At 39.8% G+C, this 25,868-nt stretch overlaps 1 protein-coding gene across 1 annotated transcript in view; it reads left to right on the top strand.

Annotated features, from left to right (window-relative positions):
- The window catches only part of LOC122810546 (lymphocyte antigen 75-like), a 98,482-nt gene that overhangs the window by 34,764 nt on the left and 37,850 nt on the right, over window positions 1-25,868 (top strand). The window contains exon 2 of the mRNA XM_044082128.1: window positions 1,228-1,639. Within this exon, the coding sequence (XP_043938063.1) occupies window positions 1,228-1,639 (412 nt within the window). The remainder of the gene's footprint in view (window positions 1-1,227; window positions 1,640-25,868) is intronic.

The raw sequence follows: 25,868 nt of genomic DNA, 5'->3' as shown, positions 1-25,868 counted from the left end.
TTTTTCATTTTATATATATATATATATATATATATATATATGTATATATGTATATATGTATATATATATATATATATATATATATATATATATATATATATATAAAAACACATGAAACATTCTATATTCATACACACTCACTCACATACACATTCATACAGGAAATTTTAAAATGTGTCACATAACCACTAAAAAGAAACTGTGAAAAAAGCAAAAGTGAAGTTAACACTGTTGAGAAATATTAACCACATGTGATATAGGAAACAGGATGGCATATTATGTTGGCATGTTACTGTTTTATTACTTCTGCATGTTGTTTCTTTCTTCCTGTTCCTCTTAACTGTAGAACAAAACATGCATCATTGTAGATTACTTAAATGTCATGTAGTTCACCTGCCTTTGCTGCATTTGTGTCATACAATTGTGATACAAACGTGCAGCAATTGGTATATTTGCTCCTCTGTTACATTGTGGTCATGTAATTGTAAAGGTATGAAAATGACTGTGATGCCAGAGTGGTGCTGCAGTTAGCGTAGCTCCGTCATAACACATGGTTCATCAATTTATTTCCTGGCTGGGATGCCTTGTATGTGCAGTTTGCATTTACTCTCTCTGTCTTCATGGGTTTTTGTCAGGTGTTCCAGCTCTACCTTCATCCCAAAGGCGAACAATAGGTGAAAATGGCAGCCATTCAACTTGCTCATAGATAGGCATAAAGAATGTCAGTGAGTGCTTGTTTCCATCCTATAATAATCTGGCACACTTACTTGCTCCCAATAAAAGGGGGACTGACCCATCTTTAAGAAGCTGTACATTATGTATGTACTTATTTACATTGTTTGTTCATGTTACTCTGACTGACACAATAGACCATTTGCAGTGGAAGCCAGAAGGGAGAAGATAATTTAGATTACAAGTAACAAATATTACATGCAAATTAGAAAGATATAATATGTGAAAAATAAATTTTAGGTTTAACTTAATATAAGAATAAATCAGTCATTGGAACATTTGCACGCGTCACTATTTTTCCCAATGTCAGTTCCACTAATATTGGCACTGCCTTGTATAACAATGCAGTAGCTTATTTTACTGCAGTAATTCATTAAAGTCTGTGGTCACAGGAAATACACTAATCTTCATGTTGTCAAGCTTAAAAGGGTGCATACTATCATAATCTGGTGTTTTATGAGATGTTAAACAGAAAAGTATTGTTGCACTGTTTAGAAGAAGACATACTTACCCACTTTGCGTTGCTTTTCAGTTGTGATCACTATTTCATATTTTGCCAGAAGTGACATTCATCTAATACAATCTTTAGAGAACTGGATGAGTGCTGGGATAAAATGCAAGAGTAATAATACAGATCTTATCAGCATCAATGACCAAAATGTGATGGATGAGTTGCTAGATTACTTAAAATTTATTAAGCCACCATTCTCCTTCTGGATTGGTCTGTTTTACAACAGTAGCACAGGACAATGGCAATGGTCCAGTGGTGACCACTTTATGTATCTGAAATGGAGAAATGGGCACCCAGCATATAATACCATTCAAGAAAAATGCACTTCAATGGGACCACTTGGAACATGGAACAGCAGCAGCTGTGAAGAAAAAAAGCAATTTGTGTGCTTAAATGGTAATAGTTTTTAATAAAAGAAACTCATTTTCATGTATAATTGCACAGATTAAATTACATTTTGTATTTTATTGAATGTCACTATAGAAAATGAGCATGCTTTAGTAACACTGTCTAGCTTAAAGATGTGTGTGAAGCCTTGCTTCCCATTTTAGTTCCTTCCAGAAAAAAAATGGTGAATAGTTAGTTGTCTTTCATTGCCCTGTCCATTGAGGAAAACATATTACATTATAAACTTAATGTGGTACTATGAATCTAAGTTTTGGATTTTCTCACTTTTTCTAATAATTAAAAATTATGTAGTTACTGTAATTAAGTATCCGTGTTGTCCATTTTCATTCTTTCTCACTGATGGGTCTCAGATCCAATTCAACGACTTCTTACAGACTTAGGCTCTGAGTCTCAAGTGCCTCCCTCTTCCCATAATGCACTACACCTTCTCTAACTCCCCAGATCAGGTTTGCTGCCCTATAGTATAATAGGCTTTAGTAAAAGAATAGAGAATAGAAGAAAATGAAGGCTCAAACCCAGGACCTATGCGTTCTGAATTTCCTCCAAGAACTTCTTTAAGGCACTAGGCCAGGGGATGGCTGGGAGGGATGTGAGCAATGAAAATGGACAACACAGATAGTTTAAGGTAAGTTCATACCTTTTAAATCGGATGCTGTACTTTTCATTCTTCCTCACTGGTGGGTCAGAGTCCCCAACTACGTAACTCCTGGGTGGTTCTCAAGCAGGCATGTTCTTCAGCATGGTGGAGTAAAACGATGCCCTGATCCTAGAAATAATATCCAGTTTATGAGAGACAAAGGTGAGAGTCTTAGATCAGGTGGCTGCAGCACAAATCTCATCAACTGAGGTCCTGGAAGAGAAGGCAGATGATGTAGCCATAGCTCTGGTGGAATGGGGCTTGGGTGGTTGATATAATGAAATACCTTTTTGTGAATAAATGAAGGAAATGCAATCAGAAATCCATTTTGGCTAAGGCAATCTTACAAACTGCATGACCTGAATGGTTCGCTAAGAAGGAGACGAATAACTGATCAAATAAAGGAAAAAAACGACCTTCAGAAATGCCTTGCATAATCTGGAAAAGAAAAGAGAAAATCACTTCCCAGCATGAAATCTGGATACGGCAGCCACTTGAAGCTTAATGGTGAAGAAAGTGGCTCTCTTTTCAAAAAGATTAATATGGAAAAGGAGAATAGTTGAAATGGGAGCTGAAAAAGGGTCGATATTTTTTTTGGAAAACCAAATAAAAAATCTCTTCCACTTACTGTTGTAGAACTTTTCTGTGGAAGTTCTCTAAGAAAAGGGGCGAGCCTGTACTTTCTTATAATTACTGGAAGTGGAGAAACCAAGCAGTTAGCCTTATGGTGCAAAGACTGGGGGGCTAAATGTTTGACAGATGGGCTACGAGATCCTCTCTGGGATCTAGTATACAATGGGGATTCCTCAGATGAAACCAAAGCAAGGGGAATCATAAATGATGAGGCCAGAAAGGGGCAATGAGGAATACTGAGCTCTTCGATCTGTTGACTTTCTGTATGAATTTCAGGATCAGAGGATGGCAAGCATAAAGGAGACCAGGGAACCAATCATGGACTAAAGCATCCCTCGATGACTTCCCCTTCGGGGGGATCAGAGCAAAATACTTACTGCACTTGAAGTTCTGGGGAGAGGCAAAGAGGTCAAAACAAGGTTGGCCCCAATGGCCAAAAATTTGGTTTGCTACTGAATGATTAAGGGATCTCTCATGAGGAGTCAGAATAGATATGCTGAGTCTGTCTGCTAAGACTCTGGTTTTCCCCAGAATGTGTATTGCAGCTAGAAAGCTGTCTGAAGATATCACCCATTCCAAAACTCTCATGCCCTCCCTGCACAGCAAGTATGAACTGGTTCCTCCTTGTTTGTTGATGTACCCAACTACTGACATGTCTGTATGATTTGCAAACATCCCAAAAGGGAGAATGCCCTGAAAGGCTTGCAGCATTAGAAGGACTGCTCTCATCTCTAAGATACTGATATGCAAATCAGTCTTGATGGATGACCACATGCCTTGGATCATCTTCCCTCAGTGGGAAGTGTTCATGGTCACTGTGACTACTGGGATGGGAAGATATAAGGGTCTGTATAGAAACAGGTCATCTGATTGCATCCACCACTGCAGATGATTCCTGCATATTGAAGGCAGTTTTATGGGAAATGACAAAGCTGGTAGAAAATGGACCATTGAATCACTAATGTCTACTGGAGTACTGTCATGAAGAACCTTGCTAATGGAAGTAGAATGATTGCAGCTATCATCAAACCCACAGCTCACAGTATTAATTTTGCTGGCAGAGAAGGCATATCCAATACTTCCTGAACCTGTTTTCTTAGGGACACTATGCAATGTCTCTGTAAGGAAGCCACTTGTGTAATTGTGACCAACTGTGCTCCTATGAATTCTAGGTTTTGTATGTGGATCAAGTTTGATTTTTCTAGATTTATCATAATGCCCAGATGTTTGAAGGTCTTCACTAGATAGTTCCTGGACTGAAGCAGTAGATGCTTTGCTGGTGCAGCAAGGAGCCAATCATCTCGATAGTGAAACAGCTGGAGTCCTTTTAGCCTCAGGTGAACCACTGCCAGTGCTAATCATTTGGTAAATACCTAGGGGGCTGTATTGAGTCCAAAGGCCTGTGCTCTGAACTAGTAATGACTGGCTCCCAGCCAAAAGCACAAGTGTCTTCTGCAGCGTCTGTCTATTTTAAAGTAATAGTACACGTCCTGAAGATTCACTAAGCACATCCAATCTTCCTTGTGCAAAAAAGGCAGAATAGACTGGACCACAGCCATTCAGAACTTTGACATCTTCATAAATTCATTCAAATTGTGCTGAGGTCTAGAATAGGTCTCTGTCTCCTGTTTTCTTTGTCACTAAAAATAAGGAAGAATAAATTCCAAATCCTCTTTGTTTGGTCAGGACCTCTTGGATGACTCTTTTTCGTAGAACTTGTTGAACTTCTTGAATAGTGTACTCCCCTCTGACTGGGTAATATGTTGGGCAGTTTCCTCCTGGGACCTGGAGGACAAAGGAAAAAGGGAATGTAATAGCCTCTGGACATAATGTTTAGCACCCAGGAATTGTTTATGTTTGTCCAGATGTCTAGGTACAAAGATAGATGGCCCCCGATGGCCTCCAAAGTTGAACAGTCAGGCAGTGCTTCAGGAGAGATGATGGGGTCTGTCAGGAAAGGGTTCCCTGAAACCCAGATTTTGTGAACCCCCTCTGCCTCTAGGACAGTGTCTGCTGTTAAAACCTTCTTCTCTGCATTTAGAGGAGTTATCCCTGCGTGGGTCCTGGAAAAATCCTTGAGACTTTCTGAACAAAGTTTACTTCCCTCCTTGCTGATTACTTGGAGGTCCTCTGAGGAGTAGAAAACTTGACCCCACCATGGCAGTCAAGGTCTTTCTTTCTTATTCACTGCGGATTAGTGCGTCTTTCACTGATGGTCCAAACAAGGATGAACAGTCAATGGGGAAATTAATAAATGATGCCTTGAAGGGCTCTGCAAAGTCACAAAGCCACATCCAGGCCGATCACCTAATGGCTATGCCTGCACCAGCTGTCTGTGAGGTGCCTTCCACCATGTAAAAATCAACCTTATTGAGGAGTTTGCAAGGGAGGAGAGAGTAGCCAGTTGGAGAGAAAGTTTCTTCAAGTCCTCCCTCGACATGGTCTCTACAACAGAGTTGGTTAGTTCCCTGACCACATCTCTCTGCAAAATGGGTGAAATGTGCCAAATTGTTTAATGACCTCAGAGCAAAAGTAGCTGAGGTTTATATGTGCTTTCCATGTCTGTTCATCACCCAAGACTCCTTGTTCAGTGGATAAACAGTGGCTGATGCAACAATAGCATACACCGGGATACCTTTACTCCTGCTGAGATGATCAGAAGATGGGCTGAGAATCTTATCAGGGCACTTGGGGACAGGCTCGACCATATCTTGTTCCTTCCAAGCTTGGCAGCAGACAATCTATCAGGGTATCTGCTGAGGAGAAACCCAGTATGTATATGGGCCTGGCCCTAAGGCCTCCAGGAGCACAGACTCCTCAGAAGAAAGAGATTGGGAGGACCAGCTAGCTTTCTGCTTAAGGTGTTTCAGGAGGTCTCTGAAGGAGACATCATTGGGTGGTGACTGGGGGGATCCTTCTCCCTCATCAAAGTTGGTGTCCTCTGTAAGAAAGTCCATAGAGGAGTTTGTGTGCCTCCTTTTACACTTCTTCCAAGGGACCTCCTCCATGGTGTTCTCCTGCCAAAGTATTGGAAGAAAGGGACTTCCTGGGCAAAAATGGTCTGGAGGCTCCTTGGGGTAGGCATGGCTCAGTGATCAGATCTGATTGAAGGGTGGGGCTGAGTCTGGGGGTGAGGAGACACTTCTCTAATCCTAGTGAACACATTTTCTGTAACCCAGAAGGCTGATGGACCCAAGGAAACCCTCTCCCTTGGAGCCAAAGATTTCAAAGGAGAGAGAGCAGAGCCAACCACAGATCTGAGGCCTCCAAAAAGTACCAGACCTGAGGCATGATGTTCTGAGTGAAAGTGAAGGGTCTGACAAAGTCGTAGCTGAAGGCAACCCCCCCCCCCCCAGATCACCGCCGTCTCAGATCCAGGATCCGGTCTGATCAGAATGGAAAGGAGCAGGGTTGGTTAGGGACATAGCTGGAGTCAAGGCAGGGAGCTTCCTCAGCTCTGACCTTGACTCTCTCAGGTAACCAGGGACTTGCGTTTCTGAAACCGAGGGACAGATTGGAAAAGGAGTCAGTAAAGTAAGAGATGGAGCACTCATGGATCCCAGATGGAATGTATTTGGCATGACCACAATCTGTATCTGTGCTCTGAGGAACTTCCTCATCATCCTGTCCATATAGGGCTGAGTGAGACTCTGGGAAGATATGGAGTAGGATGCTGAGGAAGCATGCTCAGATTTGGTTGGTGTCTGGAAATCCTTTACTGAAAAGCTGATGAGACTAGTTGTAACTGAAAAGTATACAGTCAAGTAAGTATCATAGGATCCAAAAGTTTTTCCTCCACAGAATTTGTCCCTGGGGTAGGCAAACCTGAGACTATAATGGGTTCCTGAACTGAGGCCCTAGGATCTGAGATAGTCCTGGATCTGCTCAGAGCCAAATAATTAGGATCCAAGGAAATAGTTTTGCCACATGGATCTACAGCTGACAGATATGAAGAGTCTTTAGGGTAAGATGTTTTCTTGGTCACACTCGGATCCAGGGTATTTGGATCTGAGAGCCTGGATCATTTTTGATTTAGCTCTAAAGACTCCCTGGAAGAGGCAGAGAAGGATCTGCTGGAGCTTGGATGCTTCAAGGGAGTTTGATCCCGTAAGGCACAAAATGCAGGTAAAAGGCCCTTCAATATTAATTTCTTTCCATGGTCGGCCAAGGCCTGAAGCTAATGGCCACACACACTACACAGTCAGACTCTAAATGCCCTAGTCCTAGGCAATAGACACACTTCTTGTGCGCATTCGAATTTGGGATCTTATGCCCAAAAGAAATGCATTGTTTAAATCCTATAGGTCTGTCAGTCATAATGGGGCAGAACTTAGAAGAGAAATACAGCAACAACAACAACAACAATAATAATAAACTCTAAGATAGCAAAAAGTTTTTTTTTTTCAGACAAGGGAAAGAAGTGCCAAAGCCATGAAAGGACAGAAGAGAACTAAGATCCCTAATGCCTCTCGACAGCTAAAGGAATGAGAGGAAAATAGAAAAAAAACAGTAATATGATAAAAGGTACAAATATAACAATATCTATAAAGAGATTTTTAGAAAAGGTTTATAAAAATTTTGGGAAAGAAACGTATCTTAACTACTGGTAGCTTTGAGAATCCAAAACCATGACTGGATGCAAAGCATGGCAAACGAGATCTCAGGAGTTAGAGAAGGTGTAGTGCATTAAGGGAAAAGGGAGGAGCTTAAGAGTAGGAGCTTAAGTCTGGAAGAAGTGGCTACTGGATATATCATGTGTGTGTGTGTATATATATATATATCTTCTTCTCTTTCGGCTGTTTCCATTAGGGGTTGCCACAGCGGATCATCCTTTTCCGTTTCTTCCTGTCCTCTGCATACTGCTCTGTCACATCAACCGCCTGCATGTCCTCTCTCACCACATTCATAAACTTTATCTTAGGCCTTCCTCTTTTCCTCTTACCTGGCAGCTACATCCTTAATATCCTTTTCCCAATATACCCATCATCCCTCTTCAGCACATGTCCAAACCAATGCAATCTCACCTCCCTGACTTTGTCTCCAAACCATCCAACCTGAGCTAATCTTCTAATATACCGATTCCTAATCCTGTCCATCTTTGTCACACCCAGTGCAAAAACTCTACCATTTCCAGCTCAGACTCCTGCCTTTTTGTAAATGCCACCATCTCCAACACATACAACATAACTGGTCTCACTACCCTCTTGTAGACCTTCCCTTTCACTTTTACTAGTACCCGTCTGTCACAAAACTCCTGATACTCTTCTCCACCCATTCCACCCTGCCTGTGCTCTCTTCATCACCTCTCTTCCACACTCACCAATACTCTGAACTGTTGATCCCAAGTACTTAAACTCATCCACATTTGCCAACTTTACTCCCTGCATCCTTGCCATTCCTCTATCCTCCCTCTCATTTACACACGCATTCTGTCTTCATCCTGCTGACCTTCATTCCTCTCCTCTCTAGAGCATATATTCACCTCTCCAGGGTATCCTCAACCTGGTCCCTACTCTCACAATGTCATCTGCAAACATCATAGTCTGTGGGGCTTCCTGTCTGATCTCGTCTGTCAATCTGTCCATCACCATTGCAAATAAAGGGCTCAGAGCTGATCCTTGATGTAATCCCACCTCCACCTTAAACAAATCTGTCACTCCCACTGCAGACTTCACCACTGTCACACTACCCTCATGCATATCCTGTACCACTCTTACATACTTCTCTGCCACTCCCTTCCTCATACAATGCAGCAACTCCTCTCTAGGCACCCTATCATATGCTTTCTCCAAGTCCACAAAGACACAATGCAACTCCTTCTAACCTTCTCTGTATTTCTCCAACAACACTCTCAGAGCAAACATTGCATCTGTAGTGCTCTTTCCTGGCATGAAACCATACTGCTGATCACTAATCATCACTTCCCTTTTTAACCTAGCTTCCACTATTCTTTCCCATAACTTCAAGCTGTGACTGATCAGTTTTATCCCTCTGTAGTTACTACAACTCTGCACATCACCCTTATTCTTAAAAATAGGTACCAAAACACTTTCTCTACTCCTCAGGCATCCTCTGACTTTCCAAGATTTCATTAAACAATCTGGTTAATAACTCCAATGCCATTTCTCCTAAGCACCTCCATGCTTCCACTGGTATGTCATCTGGACCAACAGCCTTTCCATTCTTCATCCTCTTCATAGCTGTCCGTACTTCCTCCTTGCTAATCTGTTTCATTTCCTGATTCACTATCCCCACATCATCCAACATTCTCTCTCTCTCATTCTCTTCATTCATCAGCCCCTCAAAGTACTCTTTCCATCTGCTCAACACACTCTCCTCTCTTGTGAGTACCTTTCCCTCACTATCCTTTATCACCCTTACTTGCTGCACATCTTTCCCAGCTCTGTCCCTCTGTCTAGCCAATCAGTACAGGTCCTTTTCTCCCTCTTTAGTATCCAACCTTTCATACAACTCTCCATATGCTTTAACCTTAGCCTTCACCACCTCTCTCTTTGCCATACTCCTCGTCTCCTTATACTCCTGTCTACTTTCTTCATCTCTTTGACAATTCCACTTCTTCACCAGCCTCTTCCTCTGTATACTATCCTGTACTTCCTCATTCAACCACCAGGTCTCCTTGTCCTCCTTCCTCTGTCCAGATGTCACACCAAGCACCTTTCTAGCTGTCTCCCTTACCATCTCTGCTGTAGTTACCCAGCTATTTGGTAACTCTTCACTGCCCCCCCCCCAGTGCCTGTTTTAACTCTTCCCTGAACTCCACCTCACAATCATCCCAATCTGTCAAATAACATGTGGACAAGAATATATATATATATATATATATATATATATATATATATATATATATATATATATATATATATATATATATATATATATATATATATATATATATATATATGTGTGTGTGTGTGTATAAAATATACATATATATATATATATATATATATATATATATATATATAGCAGTTTTATAATGAGAAACAATAAATACAAACAAGAAATGGAAAGCTATGAAAAAGAGCTACAAGCTCGTAAAATGAAAAAGTATACTATAGATATGAATGGTTTAAAAAATGATGCAATGTATGCCTGGAAACAGAGAAAATGGATGTTGAGTTTTACTACTAATAAAAAAGAAAAGAAAGGGGTAATAAAGAAAAAAGAGCTTGTTCAATATTGAGGAGAACTAGAGTTAACATTACTGAAGGTGATTCCAGTACATCTGAGTTTTCTTCAAACTTGACTGATACTGATGCAGAAATTTTGGGGACATTTTGTCACCTATTAATAAGCGCAGCAAGGGCCCTTTAGACGAGGAGGAAAGAAGCATAGACATTGGAAATGTGGAACAAGAATTCAGGATGATGTTAGAGACATAATTTCACCAACAATTTGTGTACATAATAAGAACAAATTGGTAGTGAATTTAACACCATATACTCTAACAAAAGATGAAAATGACTTGCTCAATAAAGGTTTGAGTTGTGTCTGCATTTTTTGTATTTCATTTGTCCACTGTTACAGATGTAAAAAACTTTTGCCGTTTGTTGAATCTCAAGTTTTTCGTTAATAATAAGGATGAAAATGTACCTGCACATGAATTTAAGGTTAAAAAGTCTACTTTTCAGCCTCCTTACCACCCCACTATTAAGATGCTTGAGGAGTGTGTTTTACATGAACTCCATAACAATCAGGATGTTATCTTTAAAAACTGCAGCACTAATTTAAATAAAAAACAAGGAGATGCTTTGGAAAATTTACGTAAAGATGATAAAATGGTGGTTGTAAAGGCTAAGGGTGGGGCAATTGTGCTATGGGGGTCAAGTGAATATGACAAAGTAGTAATGAGATAGCTTAGTGATCCAGTTTCATACATGAGGTTACCTTTTGACCCAAGTGGTGGTGGATTTAAAGCCACTATAGATGAATTTTTGGAAGATGCTGTCGCTAAGGGGATGTTAACAGAAGAGATTTGTGAACAATTGAAAGTGGTGGAAATAGAACCTTCAGTTTTTTTATATACTACCAAAAATACACAAAACGATTCTGAATCCCCACAGCAGACCAACAGTGTCAAGTCGGGGTCATTGACTGAACCTTTGTCTATTTATTTAGAAGGCAAATTAAAACCACTTTTGCTATTGATCAGAGCTAGAATTAAGGACAGCACTGAATTTTTGAGACTAATGAATGATATAGAAGTTCTTGTACTTGCATATCTGTGTACTCTAGATGTATAGTCATTATGCACTAGCATTCCCCATTAGAGTGGTCTGGCAGCAGTTAACTCTTGGGCTGAATATTCTGGGCTATATACTAGAGCCCAGATTGAATTTATGCTCAGAATGTTAAGCATAGTTTTGGAACATAATGCTTTTATGTATAAAACTGATTGGTTTTTACAAATGAGGTTTACTGCTATGGGCACAAATTTTGCGCCCATTTATGCAGACCTATTTATGGGCTATTTAGAGGCTAGAGTGATAGATAATGAGGCAAATGAGTTTAAACAACATATGGACATGTGGCAAAGATACCTAGACTATTGTTGGTGTGTCTGGGTGGGGACTATAGAAAAATGGCATGAGTTTACCACTTATTTAAATAGCAACAGTTTCGGAGTTCAATTTACAAGTAAAGTTAAACAGTTTACTATTGATTTTTTGGATGTTAATGTTACCAAATTGATTGATGGAACAATGGTAACAAGTATGTTCAGAAAACCTTTCTCGAAGAACTCGATACTGGAAGCTAAAAGTTGCCGTCCTGGACATATTACTAAAAATATACCGAAAGCACAATTTGTCAGGTTAAAAACACCTCTGTATTAGACAGCAAGATTATCAAAATGAAGCAGAAGATATGCAAAATAGATTTGTACATAAGGGATACGATAATAAATTAGTATCTATTGCCCTTTAACATGGTAGAATACAAGATAGAAGTAAGTTGTTAGGTATAAATAATGTGAAAGCAGTGAAGACAACTGATATATTGAAATTTATCACTAGATATGGTACTAATACATTCCAAATAAAACAGATTGTTGAAAAACATTGGTCTGTCCTAAGAAATGACCCCTTTTTTAAGCAAATAGTAGATGACCATTGTAATTTTGGTTTTCGAAGGGGGGAAAATCTGGGGGAATATTTCAATAAACGTAAAAAAGTTCTTTTATGAGTAAGACAGTACAGAGTGAATGTATGAGAGGTAGTACATTCTGTGGGAATTGTGTGTACTGTAAGGTAGTGTCCAAAACAAAGTTCTTTACTTCTATTAACACCACTAGGGTATATGACATTAGGTCTCTGATCACGGGCAACAGTAATTGGATCATTTACATGGCAGTATGCAAATGTGGTGCTTTCTATATCGGACAGACTTCTAGACCCTTTAAACACAGGATGGCTCTACATATAAGTGAAAGACACTGCAGGAAAACTTGTAGTGCTATATATAAGCATTATTTAGATCATGTGGGGGCACATTTCATTTTTGTATGGATAGACAAAATGTTAGGTGATAATATCACCATAACAAGAAAACATAAAATATTAGATTCAAAAGAAAAAATGTGGATACTAAAGTTTGGAGCTCTTTACAAACCAGGGCTGAATGAAAATCTATAATAGACATTGCGTAGTGAATATATTTATTTTTTCTAGACAATGCATTTTTTGAATGTGTTTTGTATATAGAAATTTTCATTACCAGGAATGAGATGCTGTCACTGTTTTTGTTTTTCGTTTTAGGCAATTTAACAGTATGTTCATTTAACCTTCATTATAATGTGTAATATAAGGGTCTGTCACTTTAATACAGAGAGTGGAGAGGAGAAGACATATTTAAATATTCTGTAAGGGAATCCGGGCAATTAAGCACTGATGATGCCTACTGGGTGAAACCGGTTTGCTGTGGTGTCGTGGCTGTCCGAAGCCATGGAAATATTGGATTAATAAATCTTTGAAAGAAAATGTGGTTGAACTTTATTTGCTCAGTATTATGACATTTTTTACATCACTGTGAACTAGTGCTGGGTGTTGCTGAAGGTTGGATTTGTTATCCGTGCACAGTTCGAATGTTTTGGAGGCCATGTTTGCGTGCACCAACTAGAAGTGAGTATATATATATATATATATATATATATATACATATATATATATATGTATATATACATATATATATATTATATATGTATATATATATATATATATATATATATATATATATATATTATATATGTACATATATATATATATATATATATATATATATATATATATAAAATGTGTGTGTGTGTATGTATGTATGTATGTATATGTATATATATATATATATATATATATATATATATATATATATATATATATATATATATATATAGGTTCCCTTCAGAATCTGGAAATCCTAAAACTTCAAAATCAAAATTCATATGGTCAAGACCACATGATCGAAGTTTCAGAATTTTGAAATTCTGAACAGAGATCTGCATACAGTGCAGAACTGGAGAGTTCCCTTTTCCTCGCTGTAATGTGATCTTGGAGTTGGTATATTTAAGTAGCAGGGGTGTGGGGGATGCAGGGGGCTTGCCCCCCCTGCAGAAACATTTAAAAAGATGTTTTTTTCTTTTATTTTGGATTTGTTTCGGAATCTTAATATTGAAATTCCAGACTCTGAAGTGAATCCATATATATATATATATATATATATATATATATATATATATATATATATATATATATATGGGTCTACTTCACATGGTCGACAATTCATTTGATTGACATTTATTTGGTCGACAATTCATTTGATCAACAAGCAGTTTAATGTGGGGGGCTGTGCCCCCCACACCCCCCCTAACTACATATATCAACTCCAGGGTCGCACAGCATTGGGGAGGGAGGCAAATCTGCCTGTCGATCAAATGAATTGTCGACCAAATAAAAGTTGATCAAATGAATTGTCGACCATCTCAGGTAGACCCATAGATATGTATATATATATATATATATATATATATATATATATATATATATATATATATATATATATATATATATACGCGTGTGTGTGTGTGTCATCATCAATCCCCTTTTTCCCATTTTTCTACATGGGGCAGGGTATTGTGTTAACTGTCGCCAACTCTTTCAATTCAGTGCCACGCTCCTGCTTTTTTCAACACTCATGCCCGACTGCCGCTGATCTTTCACACAATCCATCCACCTCTTTGCCGGGCATCCTCGCTTATCTTCTTCCTGTCTGTTCCAAATCTTCCTCACCAGATTGTCTTCTGCTTTTCTACACATGTGCCCAAACTGCCGTAATCTGTTTTCTCTGATCTTTTCTGCATTTGGAGCTACTTTGGCTTCTGCTCTTATTTCCTTATTTCATCTGTCCCACAGTGTGCATCTTATCACCTTTCTCAGGCACTTCATTTCTATCACCTCTAGCTTCTTCAATTATTCTGCCTTTACTGCCCAGGTTTCTGTACCATACTGTAGTACTTTTTGCACCACTGTCTTGTACACCTTACTTTTCAGCTTCTTTGGCATTCTTCTGTCACAGACTACACCTGATACTATATGCCATTTGGCTGCAGCCCCTCTTATTCTAGCTTTGACCTCTTCATTCAGAATACCCTTCTCCTCAACTACTCCTCCCAGATACTTGAAGCTGTTTAGCTGTTCCACTGTCTTCCCCTCTATCTCTATTCTCAGCTTCTTCTGATTTCCCCAATTTGCTGCCATCACCGCCATCTTATCTGTTCTTAGTTTCATCCCATGTGCCTTCAGATTTGCATTCCATTCTCCTATCCTTTGCTGAAGTTCTAGCGCTCTAGAGTCTGGCTGTACTGCCACATCATCTGCATACAGCAGCTTTGTTGATCCATCCCCTCTAACATGTTTGCTAATGTAGTCCATCATTAGTATGAACAGCAGTGGGTTCAGAGCTGAATCCTGATGTACTCCCATACCCACTGTGAACCCCTCTGTGAGGCCGAACACTGTTTGTACTTGAGTCATTGGGTCCTTGTACATAGCCTGCACTAATTCTACCAATGTTTCTGTGACTTCAAACCACCACAGTACTGCCCAGATAAGCTTTCTTGGGACCTTGTCATATGCTTTCTCCAAGTATAGGAATGCCCAGTTGGACTCTTTCCTCATCTCTAGCTTCTTCTCAACTATCTGTCTTAGTGCAAACATCGGGTCAATTGTGCTGCATCCTGATCTGAATCCAAACTGCTCATCTCCTATCTTACATTCTACTACTATGCAAATCCTTTTATCAATCACCCTCTCCAGAACTTTCATGCAATGTGATAGGAGTTTGATGCCTCTGTACTGCCCACAGTTGTGGATGTCCCCTTTGTTCTTGTCCACTGCCATGAGTATGCTTATTCTCCAGTCATCTGGGATACGCCTTTCTCTCTACAGTGCTATTAGTACCCTCAGGAGCCATTTCTCCCCTATCTCCCCCAGCATCTTTATCATATCTGCTGTGACCTCATCTGAGCCTGCTGCTTTCCCTGACTTCATCTTCCTTAGTGCTGTTCTTACTTCTTCTAGGGTGGGTTCCTCGTCTTCTCTCATCATAGGCTGTTCTGGGGTAGTACAGCTTCTGTGAGGTTTTCTTCATTCAGAAGCTCCTGGAAATACTCCTTCCATCTGCCTTTGATGTCCTGTGGACTGGTGAGCAGGTTGTTGCTGGCATCCCTTATGAAGGGTGTCTATCTTCTATATCTTTCTGTCTTTGCCTTGCAGCCTGATATAGTTTCTTTGTGGCCGTTACTGAGTCACTTTCCAGAAGTTGCCAGAGTGTCTCCGATGCCCTATTCTTTGCTATTGCAACTTCTTTCTTAGCTTCTTTGTTAGCCAAACAGATGTCCTTCCTAGCCTGGTTAGTCTTTTCTGTCTCCCACTTCTTTTTGCACTCCTTTTTCTCTTTTGATGACTTCCTGGACTTCTGCATTCCACCACCAGCTTTCCTTATGTACCTTATTTCCATACCTGGTTCAGCCATATATGTTTTCTGTAGTCCTAACACCTGATGTTTTTAAGTGCTGCCATTCTTATTCAACTCCACCTATTTCCTCCTCTTCTTGGGGTGCTAGAGCCCTAAGTAATTCCTTGAACTGTTGTACACTTTCTCTCCAGTCAACTTCGAGGTCTTCAGGCTGGTCTCTGTTGACCTTAGAGCCTTCTCTGAACACTGCTTGCAGCTGATTGTGGCAACTACTGGTTTATGCTGTGGGCCAACTGTTTCACTGGGGATGACTTTGCAATCATGGATTCTGCCCCATTGCCTTTTCCTTACTAGGAGGAAGTCTACCTGAGTTGCATGTTGAATACTCTTGTATGTGATCTTGTGAATGTCTCTCTTTCTGAACCATGTGTTGACTACTATCAAGCCATTTGCCAGACAGAAGTCTCCGCCTTCATTCCTGTTGCCCCACCCATGTGGACCCAGGCAGTCCTCATATTCTGTTCTGTCTGTCCCAACATGTGCATTCAGGTCACCCATTATCAACACCAATTCATGTTGTTCTGCTTTATCTAGTAGGTCCTGCAACTGTTGTCTGAATGCACTCTCTTCCTCACTATCACAACCCTGATGTGGTGCAAAGGCTGAGATTAGGAATACTGCCCTATCATTACACTGGAGTCTGACTGCCATAAGTCTGTCTTTAATTCTGATGATATGCCTTACTGTCTTCTGAAGCCTCTCTCTCACCACAATTCTTTCACTATTTCTAGCCTGCCCTCCACCTGAGTAGTAGACTCTGGATCCCAAGCCAAGTGGCATTGCTGCACTCCCCTTACATGTCATCTCCTGGATACATAGGATGTCCCTCCTCCTCCGTATCATCATGTCATCCACTTCCAAGCTGCACCCTGTCAGTGAACCTACATTAAGCATAGCAATTCTCAGTTCATGTTTGGCAGGTTGGTTGGTTTTACATACAGCTTTCGCTCAACAGAGCTATCCCAGGTTACCTAGGCTGGGCAACTAGACATCGGCCAGCCAGTAGCTTATTGACCCATGCCTGCTGGGTTTTATGGTGGGCACACAGTGGCCAATAGGGGCACATGTAGCCCTCCCACCGTTAGCATGGGTCCCTGGTGTGGGTCAGAGTAGGCCAGGTCTTCAATCCACTTACCAGTAACTACCCATGCCCATTTTTGGCTACATTAGTCAACATGACCGAATCACCGAGAGACATATTTTACACTGAGTGGCTAGCCCTGCCATGGCACGCAGTCTGTGATCCATGTTCTCCTATCTTGAGGATAGTGCGCACCATAGTAGATGCCCAAAGCAGTTGGTCTGTACAACTCTCCCCCTATAGGGCACCATGTAGAGTCTGTGCTGCTGCCCACAGCTCCATGTATCGTTGAGTTTGAGATGGAAACACTCAGCATGTTTTTTGGACATGGGAGAAACTCCATGGAGACACAGGGAGAACATGCTAACTCCAAAAAGGCATTGGTCGGAGGTCATGCTCGAACCTTGTACATGGCAGGCGAAGACCTTAACCACTCAGCCACGATCACATATCACATTCACACACACACACACACACACACACACACACACACACACACACACACACACACACACACACACACACACACACACACACACACACACACACGTATAGATATATACACAGGGTATAAACTATGGCAATTGCTTGCTATACTTGCTACATGTATAGCAAGCAGTTTAGTTAAAGAAACAATTTTTTTTAATAAAATCAGAGTGATTTACCATTCTGTGCAGGCAGGTTATAAACTGCAGCAACTGTTTGTTACATTTGTAACAAGTAGTTTGCTACCATTTAAAAGAAGAAATTATTTATTTAACTAATTAAAGCATGAGGAAGAAGGGATGGAGGCAGTTCACATAATTTAAACCTGAATGGCTGTGGCAGGCGAAGGGAGGCATGTTATGTAGCTCACCACCTGGGTGGTGTGTCAGGAGGAGGACAGACTTTTTTTTCTCTTGAAGAGCTGGAGGGTGGGCTTGCAGATCATGAGTACTATATGTAGAAGGTATCCTGCAAGTTTTATTTTTATTTATTTATTTTATTTATTGTTCTTCTGCTAAGCTTCTGAGTGTCTTACAAACTTTTGAAGGGAGGTTCATGTCTCACTTACTGCAATATTAGAGACCCAGTTACCATACACCTCCTGTTTCTTTTCATCAACAGATAAACAATACATAGACTAGGAATAGGCTTATAACCAAGGGTCCACCAAACCTCTGGAATAAGGTTCCCTCATCATGTTAAGCAGCACAACTCATGATCTTTCTTTAAACAAACTAGATGACTGGACGGGTATCTAGAAATTTACTTCAGGATTGATGGGTATGGGTCCCCTGGAGAAAGGAAGTGCAGCCTGAAGGAGGGTGCTGGCGAGGCATGAGTGGTGATAAGACTTAGTGGCCTTAGAATATCTGTGAACCCGTTAAACTGGAAAGACTGTCCTCCTAATATTGTTAATGTTTGTGTTACCCTTTCCTTCATATTTTTCAATCCACTCAGTGCAGATGCCAATATTTAATATTCTAAGTACTCCACTCTGAAATACTTAAGAGTATTAACCCATTTTTTTATGTCTTACTTTTAAAATCTGTAATGTCTTGGATAAGACAACAGATCACTGGGGAGTCTGTAAATCACTTAATAGGAACCAGCTTGGGAATAGTGCTTCTGTTTTGCTCCTGGTAAGAAAAGGAGTAGAGGGACATTATTTCCTAGCCTTCCTAGGAATTTCCAATCCCTCCTAATTAGGATCCAACTTGGGATTAGTGCTACTGTTCTGACCTTGATGAGGCAAGCCATAAGGACATCGATTTCTGTCACTTATTGGGCAGTGTGTATGTGGGCCTTCCTTGATTGCTTTAGTTGCCATTTTTTCATAATATCTTCACCTTTAATTTGGAACTGTTGTGCAACTTGACTCTGTATTATGCTCATCTGCTGTATAAGATATCAGCGGCACCTACCAAGAGAAAACTACATACGTGCATTGACCCCAGCAATATCGGGGATAATACTACCGATTGCTGTCTGTCCTGTAGCATGCTTCACAAGAACCAATTTGGGATCATTGCCAGTGCTTGGCTTATGATGAGAGCCAAGGGACATCAATTCTTAGATCTGTACAGCTGTGGTTATACCATCATTGGTAGTAACCAGTATGTGAATCATCACTAATTATCATTTTATGCCAAACATTTTTTACTAAGTACTGCTAGGCTAGCAACCATCTAACCTAACTTCAGAGTTATCACCCAAAATACTTCATTGATACACCTTCAAGGTCTACTGTAGCAGTCTGTTTTCATCCCCTGGGTACTATGATCTGCAGCAATCCACCCTCTGGGAACATGGTTCATTAGTCTGACTACACACCATCTTTGCCCATTATGATCACATTAAGTATTCTAAGGCACTGTAGTGACTGTTTTATGCTCACTGAATGTTCATTGCTTCTACCAATTGATAGAACCTGTGAAGTGTAAATATTTAATATACATGGAGACAAGATTCTTGTATCAACCCAGAATCAGTAACTTCACACTTCTACAGCATTACATTAATTGCACACACAACACTAGTCCTATATATCTTACGCTGACTTTAAAGAAAGATTGCCAGTGCCTCCTAGAACACAGTCCAAAATATCCCAGCTTTCAGCATACAAGGCACTATCTGACCCTTTTCCTCATACATATACAGAAAATCCTGGATAGTAGGCTTAAGCCCATAATGTCTAACTAAGTGTGCTTAAACACAGGGAACTGTTTTAGCTACTGGTGATTTTATAGTTAGACATACAGATTCCACACTCACAAGATTGGACAAGTTCACTGTTTTGCCCCCTGTCCTGTTTGGCATTTATTTCATTGAGCTTAAAACTGGCAACAAAGGTCTCTGCATAAAGGTTACAGATGATTCTAAGCTGAGGGTAGTAGTTAAGCCAGTAATTGCTACTGATAACCCTGAAAAGCGATAAGCATAAGTAATCTCGGGGGTTCTCTGAAAAAGGGCTCAAAGTAAATGTTAAGAAATACAGCATCATATTTATTATATTTATTTACTGACATTCAAGTACCAGGAAAGACCAACAGGGTAGTTGCCCATTTTCGGTGGAGACTCCTGGGAGAAAAGCTCCAAAGTATTACAAACAGATTTTAAGCATTATAAATGTACTATCTTCAAAAAATGCAACAATATCTACAGTTTAAATAATTATACCAACTTAGACAATGTGAGAAAGTACAGTTTTGTAAGCTGAACTTACCATAACAGTAGATGTTTGAATGATCACTGCTATGGTTGCCTTAACTATATGAGTAATATCCTGCCAATGACATAACAGCTGGCCAGCTTCCAAAGTGTCAAGGCACCTTCCATGTGCCCAAACTGTCAATTAGCTTGAGCTAAGCTGACTAAAAGACAAGTTTGGGCACAAAGCCCTTCACAGCCTTCCTGCCAGCAGATAAAGAGATGGTGAGCCCTGAAAGGAAAATGCTAGGTGTCACGAAAAAGGTGTCCACACCTTGGCATAAAAATACCAAATATCAAGGGGGTGTAAGGAGGAACAGCTACTGTTGCAGTGATCATTTGAGCATCAACTTTTATGGTAGGTTCGACTTACACAACTATATCATGTTCTTCATAATGATCACTGCTGCAGAAGCCTTAACGATATAGGTAGATTACCACAGCTAACTATATTTGGGATGTTGAAGGAGAAAGGTCTAAGACCTCCTGGAGAATGGTCCTAGCAAAGCTCGATATAGACGTAGAGAAAAAATCAAGCTTATAGTGCTTTGTAAAACTGTGTACAGAGGGCCAAGTAGAATCTTCTAGAATACTTCTAGAACCCAAGCCTTTTCAAAAAGCCATCAATGAAGGCATGGCCGTTGTAGAGTGTGCCTTGTTCATGCCTGGAATAGATTTGTTATGGTGAGTATAACAAAAGGTAATGGCCTTAAAGAATGTCGCTTCCTCTTCCCTTCACAATAAATGAACAGTTGATCAAAAGATCTGAAATGATTAAGTTCTGTCAAGATAGCACCAGAGTTGTCTGTTGACATCCAAGGTATGAAGTATCCTTTCTCCCTCATTTTTAGGCTCAGGAAAGAAAATGGGGAGATAGTTTGGCTGAAAGTAAACTCGGATACCACTTTAAGCATAAAAGGAGGATTAGATCTCAAAGAAACTCTGTCCCTTAAGATAGTAAGATCAAGTTGACTCACCATAAGAACTCAGATACCCTTCTTGCAAAAGTCCGAGCAACCAGTAAAACTCTTTGTCATGTTAAGAACCTCAAGTCAGCCATATTAGCTGGTTCAAATGGAGCATGTGTTAGTTTCTCTAACACAAAAATTAAGATCTCAAGGAGGGACCACTGGTTTTCTAGGAAGCCTCTTATGAAAAACCCCTTTCAAGAACATTTGACATGAGACTGCACTGGAAGAGTATAATCCATGAGAAGACATGCTGAAATGGTTGATACATGAACCCTGACAGAGGAATAAGAAAGGCCATAGGATAGAAATTCACACAGATATTATAAAACTAGAGAACAACTAGCCTTGAATGGGTAATGGCTATGTTGTTGTCACCAACAAGAAGACCTTTTCCATTTTGTAATAAATGATTTTTAGTAGCACTTTTTCTTGCCTCCAGTAATACTTACTGCCTGTCCTCAGAAAATGGGTGCCTTAAAGGAATTAAAACCCTGTTATCCAAGCAGTCAAATAAATATGATTGGTGTTGAGGTGCACCAAACCATTCTTGTCTTATGTGAGTAGATTCAGTCTGTGAGGACACTTGTGGTAATTGCCCCTGGCCATTTCCTAAAGAAGGGAGAACTATGGTTGCATGGGCCCGAAGAGAGTTACCACAATGATCTTGGGAGTTTCCTACTAAATCTTCAGATGTGTGCTGGCTATTAGTAGAAAGGCATACACGAACATTCCTGTCCAGGGAAAAGAAAAGGCATCTGTCTTTCATGCCTTCTTGTATGGAGTCTTGGAACAGAATTTTGCCAGTAGATCAGAGAGGAGGCAAAGAGGCCTACTTGAGGAATTCCCCACAGATGGATCAAATTTTGGAAGACTCCCCAATGTAGTTTCTATTTGTGACAGTCTGTATCCCATGCTAACATCACTAGTATGCAAAAAGGGAGTACAACCTGGTTCTTCCTTGCTTGCTGATGTACCACATGGCTGTGGTATGGTCTATAAGCATTTCAAGAGGTCCCAGGGACCAAAGATGTTCCAGAGAGTTTAGTGCCTTGACCAGGGCACACATCTAGATATTTGTGCGTTTGTGTCTGTTCTTGGTGTTCCATACCTCCTGCACTTTTCTTCCTCCTGAAATTGCTCCCAAAGCATAGTGAAATTGGTCTGTGGTAAGTGACTGCTTTAGAGTAAGGGAGGAAGAAGAGGAACCTGGATTTATGAATGTCTGTTGTCTACACCAAAAGATTTCTGTTCTGCAAAAAACTGCTATTTGAAAAGCTAAGAGATGCTGATGCTGAGATCAGTGAGATTTCAGATACCACTTTTTCTTTCTCACATACAGACTTGCCAGAGTTATCATGAGAATCATAGATGCCTTGAGACCCAAAATCCTGAAGTATTCCTTCACTGTTACCAAAGTCTGAATAGAAAACTTAGAAATGGATTTAAATAAAGATCTGTTTTTTTTCTCGTGAAAGAAAAGCTCTTTGAACTGAGGTGTCTAGTTGACATCTGAGGAACACAATCCTGTGAAAAGGAGTCAAGAAAGACTTTTGAATGTTCTCTTGGAATCCCATTTTGTGCGATATATCACTCACCAAAGAGAGAGAAAGATTACTGAACTTTTGAAAAAGGCTTTGCAAAGATAAGGAAGTAATCTACATATGGAAAAATGTGACTATCCTATCGCCTACAATGAGCTATAATCGGAGCCAGACACTTTTGGACATTATTAGTGCAGTGAAAAGTCCAAAGGGTACGGCAAAGAGCTGATAATGTGATCCATACATATAAAACCTTAAGAAATGCCTGAAGTATGGATGAATAGGGATGTGATGATAAGCATCTTTTAAGTCTAGTCTTACCAGGAGGAAGAAGAGTTTACAGTTTGTGAAGTGACAACATTTTGAATTTGGGTACTATCACAAATGGTAACCTTACAACGGTTGCTGAGACAACATGAAAACACAATAAAAGAAAAAGTATTTAATGAAACAGTTCTAGTTGCCAAAGAGAAAAATGGAGATTCAGACTTTCTGGATGAGAAAAGGGGCCAGGGTTGGCGGGAGTCACAAGGTCTCATGAATAGAAATTTAGACTTGGTGGACTGTCCTTCTTGAAACTTCTTTTTGGAACCCCCCTTCACATTTCTTCTTAAATAATGGTTTACCTGAATTCTGTTGAGGCTGCTTAATTATTTATTTATTTTTTTTGCCATAATTGGAATAGGAAAAAGACAATTGTTTGGACAGTTTGGAAAAGGAGGGCTGAGATTGCCTGGATCAGCTTACCCCTGTAATCATACTTTTATTACCTCTGCTTCAGAGGGACCAAACACTAAATTTATAACTATTGGAAAATTTAAAATCTCACTTTTACATCATCTAGGAGATTCTTAGAATGCAACCAAGCAAACCTCCTTAAAACAGAACTAGTGGCCATAGCCCTGAAAGTAGTAACAACAGAGTCGTACAGACATCACTGCAAACAATGAGTAGTGACCTGTGCTAGTTCTTTAAAGCATATTTTTCTTCAAAAGAAGAAGAAACTGTAGATAAAACATTCCTCATACTTTCATAATTTGTCAGAGCAAACATAAGAGAATGACAATTAAAAATTCTGAAAAATCTAAGTTACAGCAGTACACTTTTCCTATATCTATCAATAATTTTCCCATAGTCCCTCTTCCAGCCACAAAGAGAAAAAGTAAACAGCCTTTGTCACCATAGCAGGCTAGCAAGTTGTGACTCTTGATGCGTCTTGCTTTAATGGTTACTGAGGTATACTGTAATCTGTTTATAAATTACAAAATTAATATTCACCATCTTTGTTTTGGCTTATAAAATCCAGTTTAAAGCATCAAACTGCTTTATGTGATGCCTGGAAGTTAGTATAGATGAGAGTGCCATAAAGAAATGAGGAGAGAAGTTAAGTAATGACAAGTGTGGTTTTATTTTCATTGTTGAGAAAGCTGTTGACTCTGTAAAGCATATCTAGTATTTGGTGATTTTTTTTTTATTTAATTTTGTAGTTGTGGGTCAAATTTAAGGGGTCTATATCAGAAGCAAGAAAAGGCTTCTGAGCGAATACGGAAACAGCGACACATTCATCGAATCGCATTTAAGCGATTCGATGAATATGTCATAGGGCAAGGAGATAGTTGGCCAACTTCATGGAGTTGCCCTTTCCCTCCCTATAGTGCGATCTCAGAGTTGATATATTTAGTTAGGGGGTTGGGGGGGTGAAGCACCCCACCTGTTTATGGTGTTAAATTTTTTTTTAGCGAATGGCCGCATACCTTTTTTTCCCTAGGGAAAAATTTGATTAAGTGGCCGTTTGTTATTTTCAGGTTTTGTGCATTATGTGTCGACTTTTATGTAGTCGCACATAAGCACTTTTGGTGTTATAATATAGACCCAAATTTAAGAGCATCATTCACTATCATCCCTAATAATTTGCTATGACATGTGACTTTAATAGTTGTATTATTAAGAGAGAGGATTTAAAATTTTGTTTTTTCACGAGAGAGCGAGAGAAAAATTTTGGGAAAAAGTTTTTATTTGTTTTTTTTGGGGGTGGGTTAAGCACGAGCTGTGGTTTACAAAGCCACGTTTCAGTGGTTGTTAAAACTTCCTGAGTAGTAGTTTGGTGAGGTGCCAGTTTGTCTGATGCATTTATAAGTGTGGACTCATCTGTGTATTGTATTAAGAAAGCCTCTTGTGTAGATGTGTGGAGGATGTTGCTGAGAATATCATAGAGGAGGGGATGAAGAGTAGACCCTTGTGGTACAGTAATGGTGACTGGAAGGTATGGAAAGAGGGTGGAGAGCCATTTTACTGACTGATATCTATTAAACTATTAGCTTTTGAACCTTAGTCTAACATATTAAGTCACTCTGAGATGGTAACAAAGGGTTTCAAAAAGCATGAGGCCATTGCTACAATGCTTCAAAATACCCAGTGCTATCAGTTTGTCTGCCTTGAGATAATGTGGTCTTTAATATTCACACTTCTAATACTGAGCATTACCACACTGATATTGTCCAATACTTTGTTTTACATTGGAAGATCCATTAGCTGGACTCTACTTAAAAAAGGCATTTGTGGCAGTAAAGGCCTTAACCAGTATGCATACGTCTTGAAATAAGAGTTGTAATCCATCTTTGGCAAAGCAAACAGATGCACAGTTGGGGTGGGGCAAATGGGGCATTACCACAGGTACAAAATGCTAAGGACACACTTGGCATATGCTGATGGCTCAATAGTGCAGTATCAATATTCACTTCCATACCGAGATTTCTAAATGTTGCTCTGGAAATGAATTCTTATACTGCTTTTCAGGACTGAACTGTTAGCTTCAGAACTTCTTGTGTGGCATAATATTTGTAGAAAACCGCTCCTTAAAAGTGCAGCCTTTTTTTTGTTTGTTTGCTGCTTAACTCAAGCAATGCGTAAACAGACCTGGAGCTTCTAAGGTAAAAGGTAGAATGAGTAGTGCCCAATCGGGAATAGAGTTTTTTTGTGCACCACAAATTAGAGTTGGAACTGGCCAGACTAGAACACAGTGCTGGCTGCTAAATGAGCCAGCTATGGCTCTGAAAGCAAGTAGGGCTTTGCAGTAGTTCATCCTATGCTGACATATAATGAGTTAATTGTTAAA

The sequence above is a fragment of the Protopterus annectens genome, chromosome 9.part0, assembly GCF_019279795.1.
Source record: "Protopterus annectens isolate FY-2018-M chromosome 9.part0, PAN1.0, whole genome shotgun sequence".
NCBI classification, from domain to species: Eukaryota; Metazoa; Chordata; order Ceratodontiformes; family Protopteridae; genus Protopterus; species Protopterus annectens.
This window is presented reverse-complemented; position numbering and strand designations above follow the sequence as displayed.